This window comes from Triticum urartu, chromosome 7A, assembly GCF_056163025.1.
Source record: "Triticum urartu cultivar PI428250 chromosome 7A, HENAU_Tu73, whole genome shotgun sequence".
Lineage (NCBI taxonomy): Eukaryota > Viridiplantae > Streptophyta > Magnoliopsida > Poales > Poaceae > Triticum > Triticum urartu.
The window spans coordinates 304,324,937-304,351,427 of NC_141879.1; the positions used below are offsets into that span (position 1 = coordinate 304,324,937).

The 26,491-nt window shown below is 51.3% G+C and overlaps 1 protein-coding gene across 1 annotated transcript; it reads left to right on the forward strand.

The window, feature by feature from the left end:
• The first annotated feature begins 20,810 nt into the window (after positions 1-20,810).
• Positions 20,811-23,223, forward strand: LOC125528308 (uncharacterized). Its single transcript, XM_048692803.2, has one exon. The coding sequence runs from the start codon at positions 22,338-22,340 to the stop codon at positions 23,043-23,045; it is 708 nt and encodes a 235-aa protein (XP_048548760.1). The 5' UTR covers positions 20,811-22,337; the 3' UTR covers positions 23,046-23,223.
• The last annotated feature ends 3,268 nt before the right edge of the window (positions 23,224-26,491 follow it).

Below are 26,491 nucleotides of genomic sequence, written 5' to 3' on the forward strand. Positions count from 1 at the left end.
CTAACAGTAGTAACCACCTAAAAATCTAGTCAATTTTAATCTTCACAAATTTTAAGCTTAGCAAAAAGATGCCTAAGAACACCATACACATGCAAAACTACGAAAGAGTATAGTGTGGAAGCAAAACTTGCAAGTAAGGTAAGAGAGTTTGGGAGAGAGATCGCAAACCTGATTGTTCCTAAAGGTTTGGATGGTTGGCGCTATCATACTTTGGCAGAGGTTCAAATCAAAAAGGTTTTAACACTAAGTACCACAAAGGTGAAAGTGTCGGTAGCATCGCCTACCAAGGATTCACAAAGCACTTACCAACCTATATCACCATCGCTTATGAACCACAATGGTCAGGCCGGATAGATCTTTACGAAGTAGGCGATCTCCTAGTGTCGGTGTACAAAAGTAGGGGCCCTTCTGTACCCCTTTACTTGTGCACGGGCAGTCATAGCCGCACCTGCGGCATGCTTGACGGAGCAGGGGAAGCAAAGATACAAGGCTGTCGAGGCAGCACTCAAGCCAGAAGCATAAAGAGCGAAGGGACAAGATGGGCTTCCCCTGGCAAGAGCCTTGCCGGGGTGGCCTACATGGCCCCGGCAAGAGCCTTGCCGGGACAACTTGCCCAACACCAGCAAGACCGCCACCCTTGAGCCTGAGAGTTATGACGCCATCGACAACATCAAGACCAAGGCTCGGGAGTGTCTTGCGTGGTGGCATGCAGATCTTTGTGGAAACCAAAGGCCTGCAAGCCAAGATGAGAACCAGAAGACAAAGACCCCCGGCAAGATCTTGCCGGGGACGACCGAAGACCTCTTGCCGAGGACGCGCGCAAGCCCCCCTCCCCCTGGCAAGACCCTTGCCGGGGACACCCACGAGATCTCGGCAAGGCCCTTGCCGGGAGCGTCTGCGGGGCCGATGCCTGGCCCGCACTTGCGTGGCAGCATGCGGCTTCTAGGCCAACCAGCCAAGCACCTGCATGGTGGCATGCAGATCTTCGTGAAGACCCTGCCACCACACCAGCTCAGCAGCCAGCCAGCCAGCGTGGCGCTGCATGCCTCATCGGCCTGGACACGCGTCAGAGCAAGGCGAGGCGGCGACGGATGGGACGAGCTTCTTTACCGTCCCCGATAAAGCAAGAGAACACATAGGCGGCGCATTAAATGCGTTTGTCCTAGGATGTCAGGAGATAGACTTGTACGCTATACATAGTTTCCACCTCCTGTGTGCCACTGTGGCAACCCCTTTGACATATAAAAGGAGGCCCGAGGCGTACTGAGGGGGGATTCGGACTTTTTGGACTAGGCATGTACCGCAACTAGCTTAAGAGCTCAAGAACACCAAATACACACAAAGCAGGACTAGGGTTTTACACATCGTTTGCGGCCCGAACCTGGGTAAAAATCCCCCTGAGTTGATCTTCTAGAACCGCTCTTTGCGCAACCCCACGCCCGGCCAACCGTAGAAGGGATTCCGTCGAGGGATCCCATAGGTGTCGTTCCAGAACCTCGACATCTTTGGCGTGCCAGGTAGGGGGTCGAGGCTGTGGAAATCCGGTTTTGAAGCCAAGTCATCGACTCCTTCGTCGCGATGCCTCCCAAGAAGAAGGCGATCACGGTGATCGGCTCGTCTGGGGCCAAACCACCCGTCCCAGCGCGGGAAGGCGACGGAGCGGTCGCGGATGGTGGCAGAGATGTGGCCCGCGAGCATCCGCGACACTCTGGCAATCAGAGCCAGGCGAGCAGCGTCGTGTGTGCCCGAGACGACGAGCCGCGCGCCGCTGGGCCAGGGGGCGGGGCCGTGCTGCCCATGGGCGGCGCGGGACCTCCTGGATGCCCCAGCCGGCGCTCGCGCTGCGGCCTTCCCAGGTCGCGCATGACGAGCAATGCCGTGACGTTGGTGCCTCCGGACACCGCCGCGGGAAGAGCCCTTTGCATCACTCTCAAGACGCACCGGGCCAGCATGCGTGCCCAAACGCTGGCGAAAACGGCGCGCGACAGCGAGACCGTGATAGAGCTCCTTCTAACATGGTTAGAAGTCGGAGCGCGTCATGGTCCATGCATATTTCACCGCCACCCACGCCAGCGGAAGCGTTGGCACGCGTGCAACTACTCCTCGACTTCCCTCCAGCAGCGGAGAAGCTCGACGAGTGGAGGGCCACCATTCGAAGCCTCATCAGCTTCGCCAACAAAGATGAGCGCGTCGGCGTTCTGTCGAGCCGGTGCATGCCGGCGGTGGGAGGAGCGGGGACGCTACGACCACGGTGCACTCTCCTCCCCCACATCCGTGACAACAGCCGTCGGCTCACCGGGCCGATGCCCGCGACAATGTTTCTACAACGTCATCCGACCCGCGATCCTGCTGCGGCCAACGTCAAGTCCTTCGGGAGCGAGCTTAGGAAGACGCTCGGACCACTATCGAGCGACGGTGGGACGCGCGCCATCAGTCAGATAGGCACATGGGACCCACTGTAGACCGCCCAGCGTCGTGGGGTGCCGGTGACCTACCTTATGAGGTGGGTTGTCCAGCCTTTACCCGTGAGCTGCGGCAGTTCCAGTGGCCCACCCACCGCATGTTCAAGCCTGAGGTCGGAGAAAAATACAACGGCAAGACTCACCAGTCGGAGTTCCTCGGCATCTACACCATCGCGATGCAAGCTGCCGGGGCTCGCGACGATAAGGTGCTTGCCAATTATTTCCCGTTGGCACTTAAGCCCAACGCCATGTCATGGTTTATGCACCTGCCAGTGAATTCCATCTCTTCTTGGTCAGATCTGTGCCACGAGTTTGTTGGCGCCTTTACCGGAGGCCACCAAGCTCCTGGCCAGGCGAGTGATTTGCATGTCATCCCCAAGAAGGACGGCGAGTCCCTGCACAAGTACATACGAAGGTTTAGCCGTGTGCAGTACAACATCCCAGATGTTCATCTTGCCGCTGTCATCGGTGCATTCCATCAAAATGTGCGCAATCGCAAGATGCGCGAGGAGCTGGCGATGAACAAGGTTAGGGATGTAGCCGAGCCGTATGTTCTGGCCGATAGGTGCGCTCGGGCTGAAGAAGGAAGGAAGTACCCCGATGAAGATGTCGGCACGGAAACCGACTCCACAGATGAAGACATCGTCGCCCTGGCAAAGAAGGGACGACACCGCAACAAGAAGCGTAAGGGCAAGACCGTGCCTGCCGTCGAGGAATCCGGCGATCCCGGCGCCGCCAAGAAGGCCAAGGTTGACGACCCCGACAAGGAAGTTGCCGGGTGCGCCGCCTGCCGGGCCTTGGCGGCTGCCGACAAGGCAAGAGGCTCCGACAAGTAGTACTGCAAGATCCACTGCACCAAAGGCCACGACCTCCAGAATTGCCGGCAGGTTGAGCTGCTCGCAGAGAAGCAGAAAGCTGAATATGAGAGGCGCGACAAGGAGAAGGGCCAGGATGGTGCTGAGGGGTCCGACAAGAAGCATGGTGGTCGAGGAGGCCGCCGTGACAAGGATAATTAACAAGAGAGGCCCGCTCAGGGCCGCGACAAGAAGGAGGAAGATGATTATCATGATGAGGACAATGAGTCCAGCGAGCACGAGTTCCAGAAAGCTACGGAGGCCATGTGCGTCGACGGTGGCGCCTCGCTGCACACCTCTCACCGCCAACTGAAGCAGTGGGCGCGTGAAGTCACTGCGGCGGAGCCATCATTCGACGCCCAGAGGCCACTGAAGTGGTCCAGCACGCCTATTATTTTTGACACCGAGGATCACCATGACCGCAAAACTGCGGTCGGTTGTTTGCCGTTGTTGGTTTCCCGAACAATACGCAACCTCAAGGTGACAAAAATACTAGTTGACGGTGGGGCCGGTCTGAACTTGATCTCGCCCGCCATGATCGAAAGGCAGCAGATCCCCGATGGAGATCTCGAGGAGACGGGCACGTTTCAAGGGGTCAATCCGGGGAGGAGTCAGCCGAAGGGCAAAGTCACGTTGCCCGTCACATATGGGGGCGAGCTAAACTATCGGACAGAGAAGATCGTTTTTAATGGGATCCTCGGCTACCCAGCGCTGGCCAAGTTTATGGCGGCATCACATTACGCTTACAACACGTTGAAGATGCCCGGGCCGATGAACATCATCACCGTCCCCACCGACAAGAAGGACGCGCTCATCTGCGCCGACCAGCTCTACAGGGAGGCAGTTGCAGCGGCTGCCGCCAAGGCGCCTGTTCCTGCCGCTGAGGCCTGGGGAGGGAAGAAAATCGGCAAGGCCTTTGCCTCTTTCGACAAGGCCCCTTCTGGCAAGACTTCCGACCCCGGCAAGGACTCCTGCACCTCCTCCGGCAAACGCACCTCTTCGGAGCGCCGCATTACCGTTGAGGACGTGCCAGAGAGCTCCGCCAACAGGAGCAAGAGTTCCAAGGCGGCCCTGCCAGAAACCAGGAAGGTGCCCGTCAAGGAGGATGGCACGGGTGGAGCTTTTACCATAAGTGCCACCGTCGACAGCAAATAGGAAAGCGCGCTCGTCGCCTTCTTGCGGGCAAATGTCGACGTGTTTGCATGGCAAGCATCCGACATTCCCGACGTTCCCAGGGGGAGATTGAGCACCACCTTACTGTCTGTCCCCATGCGCGGCCCGTCAAGCAGAAGGTCAGAAAGCAAGCTTTGGAGCGACAAGAGTTCATCATCGAAGAGATTAGGAAGTTGGAAGAGCGTTTTGACGGTCTGCAAGCAGAGCATGTTCCCCGAGCGGAGAACAGCATTGCCGACGACCTGTCGAAACGCGCTGCCCTCAAGTTGCCTATGGAACCAGGTACCTTTGTGCTTCAACTGACCCAGCCATCCATTGAGCCATCAGCAGGACAGAACAAGGGAAGGAAGGCAGGCCCCGGTAAGTACTTTCCCGTTGAGCTCCCAGGAGCCGCCGGCAAGGACATCGCCGGGTGCCCCAAGCTTGCCGGGGAGCAGCAGCCCCCGGCAGGGCCCCAAGCCCTGACCGTAGGAGCAGCTGCTCCTACGGCCGAAGATGAGCCTTTAGTCCTTGCCGTCGAGCCCCAGGCTCCAGCATGGGCGCAACGCACCATCCGTTTCCTCCAAACAGGTGAGCTCCCCGAGGAACAGGAAGAGGCAAAGAAAGTAGCCTGCCGGTCCAGCATGTACCAGTTTGTGGATGATGCCATATATGGAAGGAGACCGAACGACGTGAAACTGAAGTGCATTCCTCAGGAGGGCGGACTGAAACTGTTGGCAGAGATACATGGAGGCATGTGTGGCTCTCACATAGGGTCGAGAGCCCTTGCCGGCAAAGCGTTCTGGCAAGGTTTCTTCTGGCCCACCGCTCTTCAGGATGCGACTGCCCTAGTAACCAAGTGTGAAGCGTGCCAGTTCCATTCGAAGAAGCTTCATCAGTCAGCCCAAGCCCTTCAAACAATCCCTCTTTCCTGGCCCTTTTCGGTCTGGGAGCTCGACATACTGGGCCCCTTTCCCCGTGCTATCGGGGGCTTTGAGTACTTGTATGTTGCAATCGACAAGTTCACAAAGTGGCTGGAAGTGGAACCGGTGCGAAAGGTGACAGCACAATCAACCGTCAAGTTCTTCAAGGGACTAGTTTGCCGTTTTGGTGTGCCAAATAGAGTCATCACCGATAACGACGCGTAGTTCACGAGCCGCACCTTCATGCAGTACATTCAAGACCTCGGCGACAAGGTTTGTTTTGCTTCTGTTGCTCATCGCAGAAGCAACGGCCAGGCTGAGAAGGCAATATGCGGAAGTGTTGCGAGGCCTCAAGACCAGAACTTTTGACAGGCTACACAAGTGCGGAAGGCGCTGGATTGATGAGTTTCCAACGGTTCTTTGGTCAATCAGAACGACACCAAATCGAGCCACTGGCCAGACACCCTTTGCCCTGGTATACGGGGCAGAAGCAGTTCTCCCTAAGGAACTCATATACGGGTCTCCTCGAGTGCTCGCTTATGATGAGCTTGAGCAAGAGCAGTTGCGCCAAGATGATGCGACGCTCTTTGAGGAAGATCGTCTTCAGGCTGTTGTGCGAGCCGCTCGTTACCAGCAAGCCTTGCGCCGCTATCATAGCCGCAAGGTTAACGCCCGAAGCCTTGAGGAAGGCAACCTTGTTCTTCGGCGAATTCAATCCACCAAGAATTCAAACAAGTTGACGCCAAAGTGGGAAGGCCCTTATCGGGTAATACGAGTCACCAGGCCCGGCGCAGTTGTGACGCCCCAAGACCGTTGCGCCAGGTGTCTTCCACTTATTCACCGTCGTTGCCATGTCATTCGCTTGCGTGTTGCATCTTGTCATGTATCATGTGCATTGCATCATCATGTTTTCAAAACTTGCATCCGTCCCGGTCTCCTCGTTCCGTCTGTTGTCCGTTCTGAGCCCAGACACACTTGCACGCGCCCGCGGCTTGTCCGAAATAGTATTTTATAAGTGGTCAGAAAATGTTCTCGGATTGGGTTGAAAGTTGGCGTGTGGTCTTATTATAGTGTAGATAGACCGCCTGTCAAGTTTCATCGCATTCGGAATTCGTTTGATAGCCTAACCGTTAAACTATAGCGGCATTATAGTCGGTCTATCGTCGGACGTTTTCGGTCTCCGGAAACTGCCGTCGGGCCCTCTCTCTCTCTCTTCTCTCCTCTCAGCCTCGCCACAGTCCACCTAGGCCCTTGCCTACCCCTCTTTGCACAGTGCATCGGCCCCTCGCACGCGTCCGAAAGTTGTCCCGAACCCGACCCGGACTGTCGCCACCGTTGTGTCTGGATCATCCCCAAACATCTACAAAACGTCTCTGTTTTCTTATTTGGGCTCCCTAGCCTATTTTTCCCGAGCGTCCATTTATGATCAGAGGGACCGGGGTAGCCCCTAACCTAATCTGTGAGGTATATATAGTCCACCCTTAGTGATTTTGGACAAACCCTAAAATCTAGGGACTTTGTCCCGTCGAGCCGCCGCCACCTACCGTATCTTCCTCGGGATCCACATCCAATCCACCTCCTCGCCTCGATCCAACCGCATCTTGCAGCCACCCACCAATCCAACTCCACCTTGCCGTAGCGCCACCCGTCGATTCAGCACGAGCTCCACCCGAGGACAGCCACCGATCACCGCACCACCAGGCCATTTCCCCGTGCCCAGTTGCTCCACCGCCGCCTTGCGCTGTCCTCTCCGTCCTCCTGACGTTTAGCAGCGCCAGCAGAACCCCGTCAAGCCCGCGCCAAGCCCCTGCCTCGTCGAGCTTTTCCTCGCCGCCCGGATCCTTTCCCCAACCGCCGGACCTCCCTGCAAGCGTCGCCGCCGGCGACCACATGCCCAGCGCCCTGCCTTGCCTCCTTCCCTCGCTCTTCTTCCTCCCTTGCCCCTCTCTCACAGCGTGTTCCCCTCTCTCTCCCATGTCTCTGCAGGAACCGTGCAGCACCTCCCCTCCCTGCCGTCTCTGCCTCCCTCGACTTCGCCGACCGGAGCACCAGGTAACCAGAGGCCTTGCCATGGCCATGGAGCTCCAAGCATCTTGCTGCCGCCGTCCGATCTGCTTCAGCTCCTCCGTCAAGTCCCGCGCTGCCCTCGTCGTCCGGATCCACGCCGTCGCCAGGGAGTCTCCCGTGCCCTGCATCCTGCAGCTGGCCGCCTCCAGCCCTTGACCGCGACCGCGCCAAGTCCAGTGAGGCGTCACCGTCCTTCGTTGACCGCTCGACCTCCCCTGCTTCTGTATCAAGCAGGAGAGGACGCACGCGCCTAGCCGCAGATCCAGCCTGCTCGACCACACCCCCTAGGCCGCCTCCTCATGCACCTCCACATGGGCCATGCCCCGAACGGCCCAGATCTGCGCACAAAGCCCAGCCCGCCTCCGGCCTCATCCGCTTACTGGGCTTGGCCCATGGGTTAGCAGCCCCAGTGCCCTTTTTTTCTCTCTATTCATGTGGACCTCTGCTTAGATCCGGTCCGTGTAGTTTTTTTAGGATCGGCGATTTAGCTATTTTCCGAAGTTTGCCAGTTTTACAGTTAAGCCCTCCAACATCATGCATTTTATAACTCACCAACCGTGCATCGGTTTAAAACAAAATTAATATGAAACTTGCTTAGAATTTCATCTAGTTTAATAATATGCAACTTTCATCTATGTTTACAATGTTTAAAATGCTGTTTGTTTAAATTTGCTTAAATAACTTGCTAAAACGGTTTAAATCATAACTAAATAACCGTAGCTCGGTTTCTAATAAACTTTATATGTAAATGTGGTAGAATTTTGCCTAGTTTAACATGGTGGCATCACTTTGCATGTTTAACAACTATAAAATTTGGTTTAGGGCAGAACAGTACCAAACCTAATATATGCATATGGGGATTTACCGGATTCGTTATTTGTTATATCCGGCCCCATTGAAATTGTTTAGATGGTGTAGTTTTGTTATGCTTCACCTCTTGCCATGCGAACAACATTTAATCTTGTTGGGTACATAAACGAGATCGAACTAAATAACTTGAATGTGGTGTTCCGTCAATATGCATCCCGTTGCATATTGAGCTCCACTTAATTTTAGGATTGTTTGTGCATTTTGCCATGCCATGCCTCATTAAACCGGACATGCATCATACTTGATTACGCATCATGCCATGATTATGTGGTGGTTGTTTATTATGTTGTTTTGCTTCTTTCCGATGTTGCTTCTTCGGGTTAGTTCCGATAACGTCGCATTTGTGAGGATCCGTTCGACTACGTCCATTTGTCTTCTTCATGGACTCGTTCTTCTTCCTTGCGGATCTCAGGCAAGATGACCATACCCTCGAAATCACTTCTATTTTTGTTTGCTAGTTGCTCGCTTTTTTGCTATGCCTATGCTGCGATACCTACCACTTGCTTATCATGTCTCCCATATTGTTGAGCCAAGCCTCCAACCCACCTTGTCCTAGCAAACCGTTGTTGGCTATGTTACCGCTTTGCTCAGCCCCTCTTATAACGTTGTTAGTTGCAGGTGAAGATTGGAGTTTGTTCCTTGTTGGAATATGGATATTTTTCTGGGATATCACAATATCTCTTATTCATATTAATGCATCTATATACTTGGTAAAGGGTGGAAGGCTCGGACTTATGCCTGGTGTTTTGTTCCACTCTTGTCGCCCTAGTTTCCGTCATATCGGTGTTATGTTCCCGGATTTTGCATTCCTTACACGGTTGGGTTATAATGGGAACCCCTTGACAGTTCGCCTTGAATAAAACTCCTCCAGCAAGGCCCAACATTGGTTTTACCATTCGCCATCTAGCCTTTTCTTTCCCTTGGGTTCTGCAGACTCAAGGGTCATCTTTATTTTAACCCCCCCCCCCCCCGGGCCAGTGCTTCTCTAAGTGTTGGTCCGAACTGAGCTGCCTGCGGGGCCACCTCGGGAAAACTTGAGGGTTGGTTTTACTCGTAGCTAGTCTCATCTGAGTGTGCCCAGATAACGAGATATGTGCAGCTCCTATCAGGATTTGTCGGCACATTCGGGTGGCTTTGCTGGACTTGTTTTACCATTGTCGAGGATGTCTTATAACCGGGATGCCGAGTCTGATCGGATTGTCTTGGGAGAAGGAATATCCTTCGTTGACCATGAGAGCTTGTGATGGGCTAAGTTGGGACACCCCTGCAAGGTTTTGAACTTTCGAAAGCCGTGCCCGCGGTTATGGGCAGATGGGAATTTGTTAATGTTCGGTTGTAGAAAACCTAAAGTTTAACTTAATTAGAATGCATCAACCGCGTGTGTAACCGTGATGGTCTCTTTCCGGCGGAGTCCGGGAAGTGAACACAGTGTTGGAGTTATGCTTGACGTAGGTTGCTCTAGGATCACTTCTTGATCATAGATTCTCGACCGTGCTTTGCCTTCTCTTCTCGCTCTCATTTGCGTATGTTAGCCACCAAATATGTCAGTCGCTTGCTGCAGCTCCACCTCATACCTTTTACCCTTCCCATAAGCTTAAATAGTCTTGATCGCGAGGGTGTGAGATTGCTGAGTCCCCGTGACTCACAGATACTTCCAAACCAGCTTGCAGGTGCCGATGATATCGTGCAGGTGATGCAACCGAGCTCAAGGAGGAGCTCGATGAAGATCGTGTTCGTTATTTTGTTTCGTTTCCAGTTGTTCAGCAGTGGAGCCCAGTTGGGTCGATCGGGGATCTGTGTAGCTTTTGGGGTAGTCTTCTTTTATTTTGGTTCCGTAGTCGGACCTTGATTGTATACGGATGATGTAATGCTTTATTCATGTATTGTGTGAAGTGGTGATTGTAAGCCAACTATGTATCTCATTCCCTTATGTATTACATGGGTTGTGTGAAGATTACCTCACTTGCGACATTGCTTACAATGCGGTTATGCCTCTAAGTCGTGCTTCGACACGTGGGAGATATAGCCGCATCGTGGGCGTTACAGCAGTCCGCCTGGAGACCGAGGATCGCATTCCAGTGAGCAATTCCTGGAACATCGAACATCTTCGCAAGTTTTACCCTTAAGGCGTGGTTGTCGGGATCCCCGGCAACCCCCTTTTTTGTACTAGCCTTGCCGACGAGGCATGTAACCCTATGTACAAAGCCAGGCACAGACCCTGAGCAACAGATAAATGAATGAAGCGCTGCCGCCCTACAAATTAGCATGCATGCTAGGTTGAGTCTCCCTCTCTAGTAGGGTTGATAGTGCTTGGCGGGAACTAACCCCTAGCATAGAGGTCGAGTGCGTGTCTTTCTATCTCTTCCAGTCCTTTTTGGTTCGCAGGCTGCACAGGTGCTTCTGCGGAACCGTTCGAAGGAAAGAAGACGGATCGACACCCCCAACCCCAGCAAGCCGAGGTTGCCGGGGGCTGCAGCTTCAGATAAGCCCCCCCCACGCTATGCACTTCTGTAGGAAACTTGAACGTACGAAGGGCCCGATCCTACTTTGCCCCTACTCCCGCCAAGGGCGTGGGTATAGTCGTGGTATAAAGCGGGAGGACGGCAAGGTTTGTTGCCGGGCGATGTTGTTTGCTTGAAATAACAAGGACTCGCTCCTTAGTGTGGGCCTCGCTCACGCACAAAAGAACTCGGCAAACACCCTTTTTCATTAATACGTTGATTAAACGAGTACAATTCATACGGACGTAAACATGAGCAAGGGGTTACAAAGCCTAAATTCGACAAGTGCCCGCGGGCTTAAGATTTAAAAGAAAAGATAAGGTGCCCGTAATCCCTTTCTTGTCCCTCTCAGGAAGCGGATCGGGATAGCAGGAGGGCAAAAGGGGAGCCTAGGCGAGGTACGAGCAGCAAAAGACACCAAGAGAACGTCCCGGCGACCGCCGAGAAGAGAGCTGGTGATGACGGTGCCCAGGAAAAAGCTGGAAGATGAGGCAGCGGGCCAACAATACGAGATGAAGGTGTCGATGCCATCGTACTCCGACTTGACAGCCCGCCACCCGCCTTCTTCGTCTTCTCTAGCCCTCCAGCGCCAGCCGCTGAAAGCGACGGCCCCGAGAAGTTCAAGGAGCTGGCCCGAGGAGCCACCGCCAAGAACTACCCCTCCCCAGTAAATCACTCCGCCGGGGAGAAGGCCAGGTGCTGATGGTGCTGCTGCCGGCGTCGCCTAGGGACGGGGCGTCCGACGTCTAGTCGGACCCGTCCCCGTCGTCCTCCCCACCGGTCCCCTCCTCGTCGCCGTCGCTCGAGGAGGAGCTCTCGTCGTCGATCGAGCTCTCCGCACAGCACCCTAGCCTGTGTCCCGAGCGCCCGAAGACCTTGATGGAGAGCAGGTCGCTCTCTAGTAACTTGCAGTAGAGAATGTGCCCCTTCATCAAGCAGTGGGCGCGTGCGAAGGTTTTCCAACCCCGACGAAGGAGCATTACATGAGGGACGGGGAACCTTGTGTTCACCCACATGTCGCCATTGCAACACCCCTTCATGTGAAGCCTCAGCCTCGGCGGCTGGTCGATCTCTAGCACCCTCATGAACGCCTCGGGAAGGCGAAGGCGGCTACGCGGCGGCTCGCGCAACTGCAAGATGAACTCCAGCGCCGTGTCCCCGACATGGCCGCTCGACGAAGCAGGAGGAGATGGTGATGGAGATGGTGATGGGGATGGTGACGTCGCAGGTGTCCCCCTTCCGCGCCCACCTCTGCCTCGACCGCCTCACCGACCGCGCCTCCGTCCGGCGCCTCCACCTTGGGTGTCTGGCTCTTCCTTAACCATCGTGGCTCTTTGACGAGAGGAAGATCTAGTCGCCTCCGCAGAAGGATGGCCGCGGCCGCGCCCTCTCGGCATAGTGGTGGATGGAGAATGGAGGCGACGCGAGGGGATGCCTCTCCTCCTCCTGAGTCCCCATTTTATAGCCAAGCAGGGAAGGCTGAAGACTGGCTCTACGCCTCTGAAGAGCCCTTTCAAGTCTGGCTCATTAAGTTGGCGACGAGTGAGGTCGTCGACCGCCCTCCCCGCGCCACTCAAAGGCGCATGGGTATCGGCCATGGCGCGCCTTCCCATATCCCGCGCGTCCATCACCTACCCCACGCCATGCATGCATCGTACGTGGCGAAAAATACGGGCATGGTGGGAAACGTGGAACGACGGTTCCAAGGTTGAGAGAGGCGAGGAGAGTAAATGAGAAGCAGACCTATAGTTTTCCCTTTTTTATGGGGAAGACATGGGCCGCCTCTTTACTATTCACCGCAAGGTGACGCAAGCATGCTGCGGTCATCCCACGCACGACCCCCACATCACGCACTCAATGTGGGTCATGGGGAAGCGCAACTGGTGAAGGAGTTACCGCAATTAAAACTCTGCCACGCGTGCCTGTGCACCGTTCTGGGCCTGGCCCAACAACGCCTTGCGCTTCTGTGTGGACCAGGCCCGGGGGCTCCTGTCGGTGTACAAAAGTAGGGGCCCTTATGTACCCCTTTACTTGTGCACGGGCAGTCGTAGCCGGCCATGCTTGACGAAGCAGAGGAAGCAAAGATACAAGGTTGCCAAGGCAGCACTCAAGCCGGAAGCATAAAGAGCGAAGGGATAAGATGGGTTTCCCCCGGCAAGAGCCTTGCCGGGGCGGCCTACATGGCCCCGGCAAGAGCCTTGCTGGGACAACTTGCCCAACACCAGCAAGAACGCCACCCTTGAGCCTGAGAGTTATGACGCCATCGACAACATCAAGACCAAGGCTCGGGAGTGCCTTGCATGGTGGCATGCAGATCTTTGTGGAAACCAAAGGCCTGCAAGCCTAGATGAGAACCAGAAGGTGAAGACCCCCGGCAAGATCTTGCCGGGGACGACCGAAGACCCCCGGCAAGACCCTTGTCGGGGACGCTCACAAGCCGCCCTCCCCCTCCCGGCAAGACCCTTGCCGGGGACGCCCACGAGATCCCGGCAAGGCCCTTGCCGGGAGCGTCTGCGGGGCCGAGGCCAAGCCCGCACTTGCCAGAGCTTCGCTGCCCCGCGCCCATTCCGACGTGGCAACCAGCCTGCCAACCAGGCACGCACTTGCGTGGCAGCATGCGTCTTCTAGGCCAACCAGCCAAGCACCTGCGTGGTGGCATGCAGATCTTCGTGAAGACCCTGCCACCGCACCAGCTCAACAGCCAGCCAGCCAGCGTGGCGCTGCATGCCTCATCGGCCTGGACACGCGTCAGAGCAAGGCGAGGCGGCGACGGATGGGACGAGCTTCTTTACCGTCCCCGATAAAGCAAGAGGACACAAAGTCGGCGCATTAAATGTGTTTGTCCTAGGACAGGAGATAGATTTGTACATTGTACATACTTTCCACCTCCTGTGTGCCACTGTGGCAATCCCTTTGACATATAAAAGGAGGTCCGAGGCGTACTGAGGGGGGATTCAGACTTTTTGGACTAGGGATGCACCGCAGCTAGCTCAAGAGCTCAAGAACACTAAATACACACAAAGCAAGACTAGGGTTTTACGCATCGTTTGCGGCCCGAACCTGGGTAAAAATCCCCCTGAGTTGATCTTCTAGACCCACTCTTTGCGCAGCCCCACGCCCCGCCAATCGTAGAAGGGATTCCGTCGAGGGATCCCATAGGTGTCGTTCCAGAACCCCGACACCTAGCCCTCACAAACTTTTTTATTCATTTACACAGTGAAGGCTCCAAACACACTTAGCCGATCTAGGAGGCGCACACCCTCCCAAAGTAACAAGATACACTTGCTTGGCAAGCGGTAGGAGCCGAACCGACCAACCAGGAAAAGCCATCGGGGCCGGATCCCCTTTCCCCTCTCCTCCCCCGCATCGCCCCCGTGGACGACCGGGGGCAATCACTAGCGCCCGGCCACCTCCCTTCCTTTCACGGCCCTCCTCCCTCGCCGCCGCCACGAGGCGCCACCGGGCAAAGCCCGGCCAGCGTAGGTGGCAGCGGGGCCCTTGTGCTCTCCGCTCTGCGCATGCTGGCATAGGACAGCTGCTCGAGTAGGCGCTTGGGGCTGGCGCGGGGCCCTTCGTCGTAGAAACGGGCGAGTGGCTCGCTGGCTCGTGCGGCTACGGCGGCACGGTGGCTGGCTGCTACCGGTCTTTGGCGCTGCGGCTGCAACGAGGTTGACTTCGGCGATGGCGTGCAGGTGGTTCCCTGGCTAGGTCCGGCCAGATATGGCCCCAGGTGGTGTGCTCGCGGCGTGGGAGGTGGCTGGAGCTCCAGCAGGGGCTCTGGAAGGTGGTGGCGGCGAGAGTGGTCTGCTCCCGGCACGGATCTAGTGGGCGGGGGGTGTGGGCGTGTCGGGTTGTGCGTCTTGCCCTTGGCGGTGGCGTGCTGGTTGTGTTCAAGCCACCTTTGGCGCCTGCTATACAGCGGGCGGCGCTGGGTGGTGCCGGTGTCCCGTGCGGGTTGCTGCGGTGGGCGTAGTGATGGTGGTGCGATCCTGTAGGGTCCTCATCGTCGCAGATCTGGCGGCATGGTTTCGGTAGGCAGCGCAGGGCGGTGGTGGCGCCATTCCTTCTCCTTGATCCAGACCGTGGGCGTCTTGGATCCAGGACTCGCACTCGGGCGGACCAGTTCAAGACTGGAGGCGGGTCAAGGGTTCTTACTCTGGGTAGGGATGGTGGGCTCGGTCCGGGTGGTGTCCACGGGCGAGGTCTGCCTCCTTGTGGGCACGGTGCGAGGTGGAGGTGGTCGTGACGTTGCTACTCCGTCGGGTGGATTGGCGACGATGGCCACGAGTGTGGCATCGTGAGTGCTTGCCTGGGCCAATGTCATAGGGATATGGTCGAGGCTTGCTTCGCGGTGGCCGCTAGCAGGCACTGGATCATGTCCCCCTGGCCCACCGGGACTAGTTGGGCACGCAGGTGTGGGGGCTTCCTACCGTGGAGGTGCAAACCCAGATCTAGTGCCTGATGTAGGGCGAGGAGTGGATGATGTCCTTTTGCTCCTATCGTGCCTAGTACGTTGTGAAGTGAGCGGATGGTGAGGTTTCGGGCCTTGGATGCCGGGGCGGCAGCCCAGGAAGGCGGTCTGCATGGTTGGCTCTCTGGCGGGCGCCATGGCGACAGTGGTGGCAATCCCCCTCGGTCATGTGGGCGGCGGGCGGGAGCAGTTGATGGCTTGGGCCGTTCTCTGCCTTTGGCAGTGGCAGCGCCCCGATCCGGATCTAGAGTTTTGTCCTCAGCGCGCTTGTCCTGGAGACCTCCTGGTGGCACAGGGGAGGTATTGAGCGAAAGCTCTGCGCTTTGTCGCGGACGGCGGCGACGCTCGCGGGCGCCACTTTCTTCTTGAAGACATCGTCATGGTGCTCCTCTTCATGTCCAGGTTCCAGGTGAAAACCTTTATCCGGTGTGGACTCGGCAGCGGCTGCGCTCAACGCCGTTTGCCCTCATGGGGGCGTCGTCGTGGAGCTTAGGTGTTATAGGATGTAGCGTGGCGTTGTTCTAAGTTCTTCCTGTGCTTTATGTCGGTAGCATAGTCGCGTGTGTCTCGCGTGTTCCGATTTCCTGAGATCGGCATTGTATGAGGGCTACATCACCACCTTGTATCGTTCAACGTGTACTTTCTTCGGGTTTTTGTTTTATATATAAAGCAGGGTGAAAGCCTGTTTTGAAAGAGAGAGGTTGGGTGGCTCAAAGATTGCCTAGAAACCAAGAAGTAGAAGACATATTTAAAGTTTGGCATGAATGTTGGAGTAGAATGTTATTTGGCTCAGCATAAGACTTAAAGGTTCTCTCTTAGAAGTGGATATTTGAAATAAAACTCTTCAGTGAACTGGTGGGAACATGGGGTATATATAAGCTAGACTCAGAACTGACCATTACACACTTTTACGTGCAACTTTGAGTCACCAAATGGTCGGCTCGGAGGCTTCAACTGAACTGCAAAGGCGTAACTTTTGTATAGACGTATTTTAAATCTACTCAAATTTTAGTGGCCAAGTTTTAAGCTTTTCTACCAAGATTGCTTAGGTGTCGATTATTATGGATGAGGTATCGCATTTTATACCCAACAAGTATGGATAGACTAAGTCAACTAGTGAGTGTCTATGGACTCTTTGGCCTACAGCACGATGCACCAAAGACGACACCCGGAGAAGATAAGAAAAGGGACACTGTTTCTCAGATCAAACTGTGGCGGGAGATATGATCCTTGTAACTATACGAGATCGGATTGTGGGGGATAGCCCAAAGATAACTTTCTAGTTTACTAATAGTAGGATGCCTATATAAGGCATCGAGAGCCCTTTCCAGGTAGGGGATATCCAATCTACCCACAACATGTATGTTGTAAGCTAGTACCAATATACATAAAGCAGGACTAGGGGTATTACCCATCACAAGGGCCTGAACTTGGTTAAACCTCCGACAAACCGTGACTCCTTGCGCCTCCGCGCCACGCAGCTATGCTCCTTTGCATGGTTGAAACGACCGCGCCGTCCCCATCCATGCCAAAGCGTGAGAAAGGTGCACGCCGATGCCGCGCGGGCTTTGCATGGCGGCGTGAGGAGAGAACCAGAGCTCTCCAAACGGGCCGGCCCGGCCCAGCATGGTTAGTAAACGGGCCATGCTATGCCGGCCCTCATGCGGGGCACTCAGGCCCAGGATGACCCAACTGCTATTTGGACCGACAGGGCGGCACGCCAAGCACGGTAGGCCCACATGTTGTTTGAACTGCTAGGCTGTATTTTGGGCCAGTTTTGGTCTACTGGGATGTTCTTTAGGCCATCTATATATAAAAAGTTCCAAATAAAATAAATAAACGGGTCGTGCCGTGTCGGCCCGCGTGCCCAGCCTCCAGGCCCAAGCATGGTCCCTGGCGTGTCGTGCCGTGCTGGCGTGCTAACGGGCCGGGTCGGCTAGGACGGCCCAGATGACCTACTCTCGGGAGGACGAGTGGTGGTGGACGGCGGCTAGGGTTTGGCACCCGGGTGCTCGCGGGGAGCAACAAGCGGCCTTCGCGTGTGATATGGTACTAGTAACATTTATCAGTGGTGCCATATTAGCCCCCCCCCCCCCCACCCACACACACACCACTAATGGCCATTTTGGTATGCCACTACTAAGCTTTCTTGTACTAGTGGAGTACCTGCTCAAAAGTCCCGCATGTTAAAATTTATCTTTAGGTCACACTGCTTCAGTAACAGTAAAGCTCATCCACATCCATTCTCTAGTCTGATTGGATGAGATCATTACCACAGAACAAGACTACCAGACTCTTCTACTTTTTTTCTCAAAAGGGGTAATCCCGGCTTCTGTACCAGACTCTTTTACATGAGGTTAACAACCACGAGCAGCTAAAATAAAGATAGGAATACCCGGCAAAATGGATATCCTCTATAACACTAAGCTCCCTAGTTTTAAAGAGCCCACATTCAATTGAGGTCTCCAATTGAGATTAGGTCGCCCAATTTTGACCGGGTCAACAATTTCTCAAAACTTTCTCATTCAATTCTTTTATATTATACACCATGCTTCTTAATTTTTAAGGCCTCACAATTAATTGATGTTTTCAATTTAGAATTGATTCAACTCAATTTTGACCGGGTCAACAATTGTAAGCTCCCTAAATTTTAAGGCCTCACAATCAATTGAGGTCTCTTATTGGAATTGGTTCACCCGATTTTTGACCAGATCAACAATTTCTCAAAGCTCTCTCGTTCATTTCTTTAATACTATACACTATGCTTCCTAATTTTTAAGGCATCACAATTAATTGATGTGTTCAATTTAGAATTGGGTCACTCGATTTTAACCGGGTCAACAATTTCTCGAGGAGCTCTCTCATTCAATTATTTTAATTCACTATGTTCTCTAATTTTGAAGTTCTTTCATTCGATTGAGGTATTCGATTTTATATTTGGTTTACTATTTTGATCGGGCCAATGATTTTTCAAATCAAACAGTAGCAACTGGCCTATAAAAACATACCAATCTTGCGCACCCTCCCACTACCTAGAAAAAAGGGCACCATCTGATACCGTAGCATCAATATAATACATGCGGGTACCTACGTAGAAGTTTCCTCATATAAATGTGGGTTTATTAGCGGATAACACAAAATCACACCGTGAAAGGCCCACCAAATCACCGTGTTATAGAAAAACACTCCATCACCTCCCTGCCCCGCCGAACTAAATATTCCATCAATTCGAAAATATAAGGGGTATTAGTTTTTTGGAAAGTTAAATTCCTTTAACTTTGACCAAGTTTAGAGCCAAAAATATCGACATCCACAATATTAAACAAAAATAATATGGAAACCCATTTCATGATGAATCTAATTATACCGGATTTGATATATTTATCTACAAATTTTATCAAAATTAAAAGGGTTTGATTTTTCAAAAAAGTAATACACATCGCATTTTGAAACAGAGTGGGTATTTTTTTAAGATACCCAACAACCTCAACGGCACAGCAAAGCGCGCCCAACCCTTCTAGTACTTGGAAGATTCTTTATCATCCTCATGAGACTCTGAACCTCGCAGCAATGCTATTATGTTTTAGAGGGAAAGCACGAGGCCATGATTGCAAATACAAAGAATGATATTGATGATCTCTTATCAATTGCAGGATCTGCACTTGTGTTTTTAAAAAGGTCCTGACTTCATATTATTAATGCAGAGTTGCAATGAGTACGTGCACATAAAATATTTCTTTTCTCGTGAGGAGTTCATGCATATAATTGCTGGCCGTGCGGAATCAATATAATGGAGTAGCATGACAGCACGATGCTAATCAATCATAGTTACCTAGATGAACGGATGCACCAAATTCAACTGCAAACTGAATTGACAAGAACGGCACAGGGATGGTCTCGAGATTTGCCGTCGATAAGGGCCAGCTAGCGATGCCACACAAATGAATAGCACTAACTACCAGGGAGACCATCAGCATGCAAAGTCGCAGCAGCAGCTATTCATCAGAGACAAACAAAAGGTACAGGTTAACTCCAAAGAACTGGGGCACAGGTTTGAGAAACAGCTAACAGTCAAAATCCTGACCAGCACATCAATCTTCAGTTGCCCTCCCTGCTTCAGCAACACTCTCTGGTGCTGCCAGAAGAGTATATTCAATTTTATGCCGTGTGGTCTCGTTCGAATGGTATAGGAATTTATGCTCTACATTGGTTTGTGAATTGTCCAAAGACTCGTATCAAATTGCCACTGATTTTTCATCACAAAAGAGAAGAAGAAAGCAGTATCGTCCCTGTCTTCTGGAACCCCAGAAAAATAGGCAAAGCAGATACCACTCACATCGCATTCTACGTTTGCCCCTGAGGTGAAGAGAGTCAACTTATGATTCCACCAGCAAGCAAGCACCAACCACCAATCTCACTAGTTATCCATCATTTCATTGCATGCTCGTCGATCTCATCATCTTGATCTCCTGGAATTAAACTGCACGCATGTGCTCGTGCACAGCTGCAGATCGTCACTGCCAGCAGTGGCTGAGATTAGTTAGAGACATGCCAGGCAGCGTCACAGGCTTTCATCTCACAATTATAGATGCACCTTGTCAGATCAAGCTCATTCCACGGGAATTCGTAGAACAAAATAATCAATCACCCAAATTGTAGCCATTCAATTCCAGTTTTTCTACTGATAAAGGGTCACTTCCCAGTCTCACTATCTCAACGCCCGTGGGGACTTGACTGAGTTTCACCCAAGTAAAACAGAGAAAAGATCAACTAAATGTCAAACATATCACCACAGTAGTAGAACGTCACCTCGAACAAAAACAGGATGTCTGAACGTTTCAATCAGGAATTCAGTTTAAGTTCTTTTAGGGAAAATCTAATTCATCCAGACCAGTTTTCTTATTGGATGTTAAGAGCTACAATAGGATTCCCAATCAAAGAACTATTTGAGAACTCTGAGAACTTTTTTTTGACAGAATACACACTGATGCAAAGCTACTATATTAACATTCCTAATCAAATAACTATTTGATCATGCACGTATGACGAGAACAAAAAATAATCGAGTAAACTGCCGTGCCTTTCCTTGCTGCCAATGACATAGGACAAGAGAACGTGATAGGCCTAGGTAGGAGCACCCAATGCACCCTGAGGATGCAAAGGATCACATGTGGAAGTTATAGCGCTAGTGGGAACATACCAGCGATGCTCACCAGACAAACACAGCGTGTTGTGTTGGAGCCCAATGGTGAAGTCAACTGCTCCTCCACCACCAATCTCATGATCTGGATCTGGATCTGACATCAAACTGCACGCTCATGCAGATGAGTTTGCTGCCCATAGTGGAGACATGACATGGTTATCATAAATTCAAGCAAAGGCGAATAGTTGGAGATTCTACTTACACTGATTAGACATACAAAAGAAAAATCAGCTTGTTGTGGAGGTGAGTGGCAGCGGCACAGCACCCCCATCAGCGATGAGATTCTTCCTGTCTACAAGGCCAGCCGTTGCATGGCTTGTGCTTATATAGAGAGGCAAACCATACGGGTTAAGCACCATTGAAGCAAAATTTCTTTTTCTCTGAATCTCTCTTCCATTTCCAGATTCATAGAAAGCACGCCACACCATCCCCCATTCCAGCCATGGCTAGCCAGCAAAACTTCTTTTCTCTGAAGGCGAACATCTCTTCACCTTCTGCTACCATTGATACAATGTTTGATGGCTTCAGGAGGTGTGTACGTGACTACGTGTGTACAATAGTATCGAGGAGATCATATGCAGCCAAATTATCCTTTGCCAGAGCAACAAAGGTAAACTGTGAAGCTCGAGCTCGAGCACTCTCTTGCACTGATCAACATCTGCAATGCCATCCTAGAGAGCTTTTCTAAGCTCAAGACAAGCAGTCGGAAAATTACATTGGCTCTCAGGCCAAGATACAGTCCTTCATCAGTCTGACCAGGATGGGGCCAAAACAGTGGAAGAAGATCAAGAAGAAATCTCCTTCAGCTGACAAGGAGAGTTGCAGGGCGCTCAAACTGTTGGCTGGAGCAAGAGAGGTCGTTGCTTCAATGCTTCAGTCATCCACGCCTTCCCTACTGAAGCAAATTGTCATGCCGAGTTATAACAAGTGGTATCTTGTCTCCAAGAAGTTCCCCAAGAAAAGACTTCCATGCAACAAGGAGCAATTACTGAAACTGGAGTTTCGAGGGCAGTGCTTAGACTTTGTTGAGCAGATTGATCCCGAGCAGAGTTTCTTTTCTGAATGATACATTGCCTATGGTTCACTGTGATTCGCACCCACCTTTTAGAGCGTCAGTTTACTGTTTATGCTGCTGATAGTGTCTTCAAGAAAAAACAACTTTGGAGCATTTAACTCAGACGAATCTTCAGAAAATACAGTTACTCAGAAATGCTCATCAACAAGTCTCTACAAGATGGCCATGTTATTCAGATGCCATGTGTTGCTCAGAAACAAGCAAAGGATCCTTGTGTAGTGGATCTTGCTATCCATGGCCAAATCAAGCCAACTCGAATATCCAAGGTTGAGCAAGCAAGTAGCATGTGTTGTGCAACACACCACACCTATTCAATTCAGTAAATGTATAATAACTAGATAACACATATGCACCAACCCATACTCGGTTAGTACACCATACAAAATATTTAGAACACACAATTTTGTCAAGATCCACCAATAGAGTAAACCTTCCGGTTGATTCTTGTCGCCAAGTAATGGAACATGACAATGTGATATCTCATTGGAAGAATAGCTACTGCACTAAAGAATCTGAACTACACATGGGCTAAGATTCCAAATGTTGCACCAAATCTCACAAACTTGGTATACAAAACTGTGGAGATGAGTTGGCATGATTCCTTGTGCCTACCATTCGAATGGCGCTGTATCATACAGTTCCTCTGTATAAATAGGCCTCAGAAGAAGGCTAAACACATCAAACCGAAAGGTGCTCTCTCATTCTCATATCTTCAAACCTCAAGTACTCAACACAGAGGAAAGAGTCTTAGCAACAGATATGGCTTGCCATCTTAGATCAGTTAGTTTGCCTTCTAGGCCTCACACCAAGGTTGAAGAGGAGCTGCACAGCCTAGAGGCAAGCATCTCTTCACCCTCCATGACCATCGAGACTATCTCCGATGGTTTGAGGAGGCTTGGAGACATCTACAGCACCATTGAAGAGATCATGTGCCTTCCTAGCAACCAAATTTGCTCTTCCCAGCAAAGGAAGATGTTGGAAGGTGAAACCGAGTGCTCCCTTGAGCTACTAGATCTCTGCAATGCTATGTATGAGGACTTCACCGAGTTGAAGGCCATTATCCAAGATCTGCAAGTGGCGACCAGAAAAGGAGATGACACCGCTGTTCAGGTCAAGATCCAGTCTTACACCCGCCTGGTGAAGAAGGCGAAGAAACATTTCAAGAAGGCCGCGAAGAAGGTTACATCCGACAAGGAGGACTGCAGGATGGTCAGGCTGTTGAGCGAGGCTAGGGAGATCACCACCTCTCTCCTCGAGTCAACAGTACACCTCTTGTCCAAGCAAATCGCAGTGCCAAAATGGTCTCTCGTCTCCAAAGCATTCCAGAAGAAGAACTCGGTTGTTTGCAAGGAGGAGCAGTTGCAGGTCCTAGAGTGTAGTGTTGGAGATCTTGAGGCTGGAGCAGGAATTCTGTTCCGGAGATTGGTCCAGAGCAGAGTTACTCTCCTAAACATCCTTAGCTCATAGATACACTTCAACATCTGCTACTCTTGCACTATGCGATTGGCTTCCACCTTTTAAAGGATTGCTGATCTTTCCCAGTGTGTGTGTATATGTAGAAATGTACAGAATACTTCATACAGAAAGGAAACAAAAGTTTTGATCGATCTCATACTGTGAATTCAACCTTTGCATGTTTCCGAGATTCCGCACTGGTCCATAACTACCTGCTTGTTTGTACCTTGTATATTATAATGTGGCCACGTAGCCTCACACCTGCTTAATCTCATGATTTTGGTTTAGCATCTTTCACTGACATGACAGGTCCAAACTACAAGGCAAGCTTGCAAATGGATAACATCCTGCGTTGTTTTGTTTGCACCCACCATTAAAAACACAATTACAATGATAGCGATTCCAACTTCAAATTTTTTGTTGGCAAGGCTGTGGTGGTTGCAAAACTATTTGAAAACTTTCTGGAATCCTCGTGTACTTCTAATGATACTCAGTACTGGCATCCATATCATTTGAGCACACACATGATAGTGCATTATGTCGTGGCTGCGCACTACCTTCATTACTGACACCAGCCAAATAAGTTAATTGAGCGAGAAATTACATGCAAAGCACATGAATTTTAAAGCTGAGCGAGAGGATTTGGAATAACATGATAAGATGCGAATTTTGATGACTCAATAATTCTGCATTGCCTCATATAATCATTCGTCATCACAGGCAGTACAACCCAGCTAGGTCACAAGGCATGGCAGCAGACACTACAAAGAACTAAGAGCTAACTAGATGCATACCACGGTGGGAGCTCTGGTGGCGGCCGAGGCATCCTGACATAAGCTTGGTGGGGGGTGCCGGTAGTGGTTGGTGATGACGCGCCGGCGCTGTTTCATTTTCTCCAACTTTCCAACCTTTTTTTTCTTACAGAACTTTCCAGCTTTTAATGCCCTCTCAGACAGCAAAGGCTTTTTTTAGGATATGCTTCTTTTTGTGAAGGTAGGTCTACCTGCTTTCGTGTGGGCTGGTTCGGCTAGGCCGCGTTAACTTCGAGCCAGTTACATTCCAATTTTTGGGAGGTTTGTGAGCTCGGGGTGGTCTGTCTTGGCACATATAGTCATGTGAACACTATTGAAACTACCTTGGATTTTATAGTTTTCAAGATTCGCTCGTATTCTTAAGTTTACATTACATCAATTTTGATTTTCAATGTTGTAGTTTCATCATAATCACTAGTTATTGGTCACCCTTTACAGAGGTTATCCCACGACACATTTAGTGCTGACATGTGGCGTAATGCATGTTCAACATGTGTTGCCATCACGTTGTTTTGGCACGATTTCTTCGAACCTACCAGAGGATGTGTAAGATCGTTTGGAGTGTAGAGCGGGTGAATAGACTAACCGAAGTAACTACCTAAGGTTTAATTACCGAAGCGGGCTGCCTTCTCCCCAAGAAAAAATTAGGGTTTCCTTGCCTCCCGTCAGCGCCACCGTCGGTCCGCCTCGTCTCCGGGGGCCTTAGAGCCATGGCGGCGCGGTAGATCTCGGCCCTTGCTGGCAGGAGGGCTCTGTTTTCAGTTGTGTCTTCGCGTTTTGTTAGGGTTTACGTCCTGCTCAGGAAGACGAGATGGCGGCAGCTCCCTGAAGGTGAAATAAGGTTCTCCCGCCTAGCCCCTATCCGATGGTGCGTCTAGCATCGTCAGTGGGCGTGTGGAGGTGTGTCTCCGGTGGATCTGTCCTTGGTGGATTTGCTCGGATCTGGTCGTAGTTCGTCTACATTCATGTGTTTTCAGGTTGGATCCTTCCGATCTACGCTACTCTTCAACGGCAGTGGTTGCTGTTCTGCTGTGCTGGTCCTATGGGGCCTTAGCATGATGACTTCCCGACTGTCTACTACAACAAGTTTTGCCCGGCTCCAGCGTGGGAGGGGCAATGAAGGCAGCGCACCTTCGGCTCGCTTCAGTGATTATAGTTGTCGCTAGGTGGTCTATGGATTTGGATGTAATTTTTATTACTTCTGGTATTCGTTGTGCTGCCATGATTGAAGATGAATAGATCGAAAGTTTTCATGCAAAAAAAAGAAGTAACCACCTAAAAATCGAGTCAATTTTAATCTTCACAAATTTAAAGCTTAGCTAAAGGATGCCTAAAAACACCATAGACATGCAGTTCTAAAAAAGGAGTAAAGTGTGGAAGCAAAACTTGCATGTAAGGTAAGAGAGTTTGAGAGAGATCGCAAACCTTGATTGTTTCCAAGATTGGCGCTATCATACGCTGCGCTGGTGGAGGTTCAAATCACAAAGGTTCAAAGAATACATACCACAAAGGTGAAAGTCTCGGTAGGTTCGCCCACCAAGGACCCACAAAGTGCTTACCAACCTATACCACCATGGCTTATGAACCACCACGGTCAAGCCTCACTTGAGATAGATGTTTACGCGGTAAGTGATCTCCAAGCCCTCACAAACTTCTTGGTTCATTCACACCTTGAAGGCTTTTCAAGCACACCTAGCTGATCTAGGAGGCACACACTCTCCAAAAGTGACAAGATATAGTTGCTTGGTGTTGAATCCCTTATTTGTGCTTCAAAAGATAATCTCGCGCCAGTGGTGGTCAGTGCCGACGCGCCAACACTGTTTCTTTTTCTCTAACTTCGAACATTTTTTTCTTAGCAGAACTTTTCGTCTTTCGATGTCCTCTTGGATGGTAAAGGATTTTTTTAGGATAGGCTTCTTTTTGTGAAGGTAGGTGAAAGCACATTTGCTTCCTTGATGGTTTTGGTAATTCATGTTAACATACATATTGTTGAACTAATATTTCATCTAGTATGTTTTAGAAAAGTTCAACATTGGCATGGCAAGGACATAAGATTGTGGACCCCTTCAAAATATTAAGGACATCTATTGGGACAAGCTTCAAGACTCTACATTTTTGGTTAAGTGATCCAAGATCACATTGAGTCCATAAGAAAGACAATACTATTAAAAGAGGATGAGTTTTCGATCATGACTCGATTGCTCAAGTGCTTGAAGATATTGCTCCAAAAACCCTCAACCACCTTCTCCAAATCCTATCTGTCCAAACCCTAAAAGCCCAACTCGGTCCCACCGAATCTCCACATCCGGACCCACCGAGTTGATCCTAGATAGAGCCACAGCCAAGCCCTAACAAATCGGTTTCACCGAGATGACGATCGGTCTCACCGAGTTGCACCGACCAAGTTTCTATAACCCTCTCACACCATTTCGGAATTACTGAGTTGGTTCGATCAGAATTACCGAGATGGGGTCTTGCTTAGGTCATCGCACATCGGTCTCACCGAGACGCCTAACGTTCAAATCTTTTACACAGGTCGGTCTCACCGAGATTTCATTTCGGTGTCACCCTGTTGAGTCAAAAGGTTGTAACGGTTGGATTCTTGGTGAAGGCTATTTATACCCCTCCACTCTCACTTACTCATTG

Excerpts from the sequence above, each read along its gene's own strand:
- LOC125528308 (XM_048692803.2), top strand. The coding sequence starts at position 22,338 with ATGGCTTGCCATCTTAGATCAGTTAGTTTGCCTTCTAGGCCTCACACC.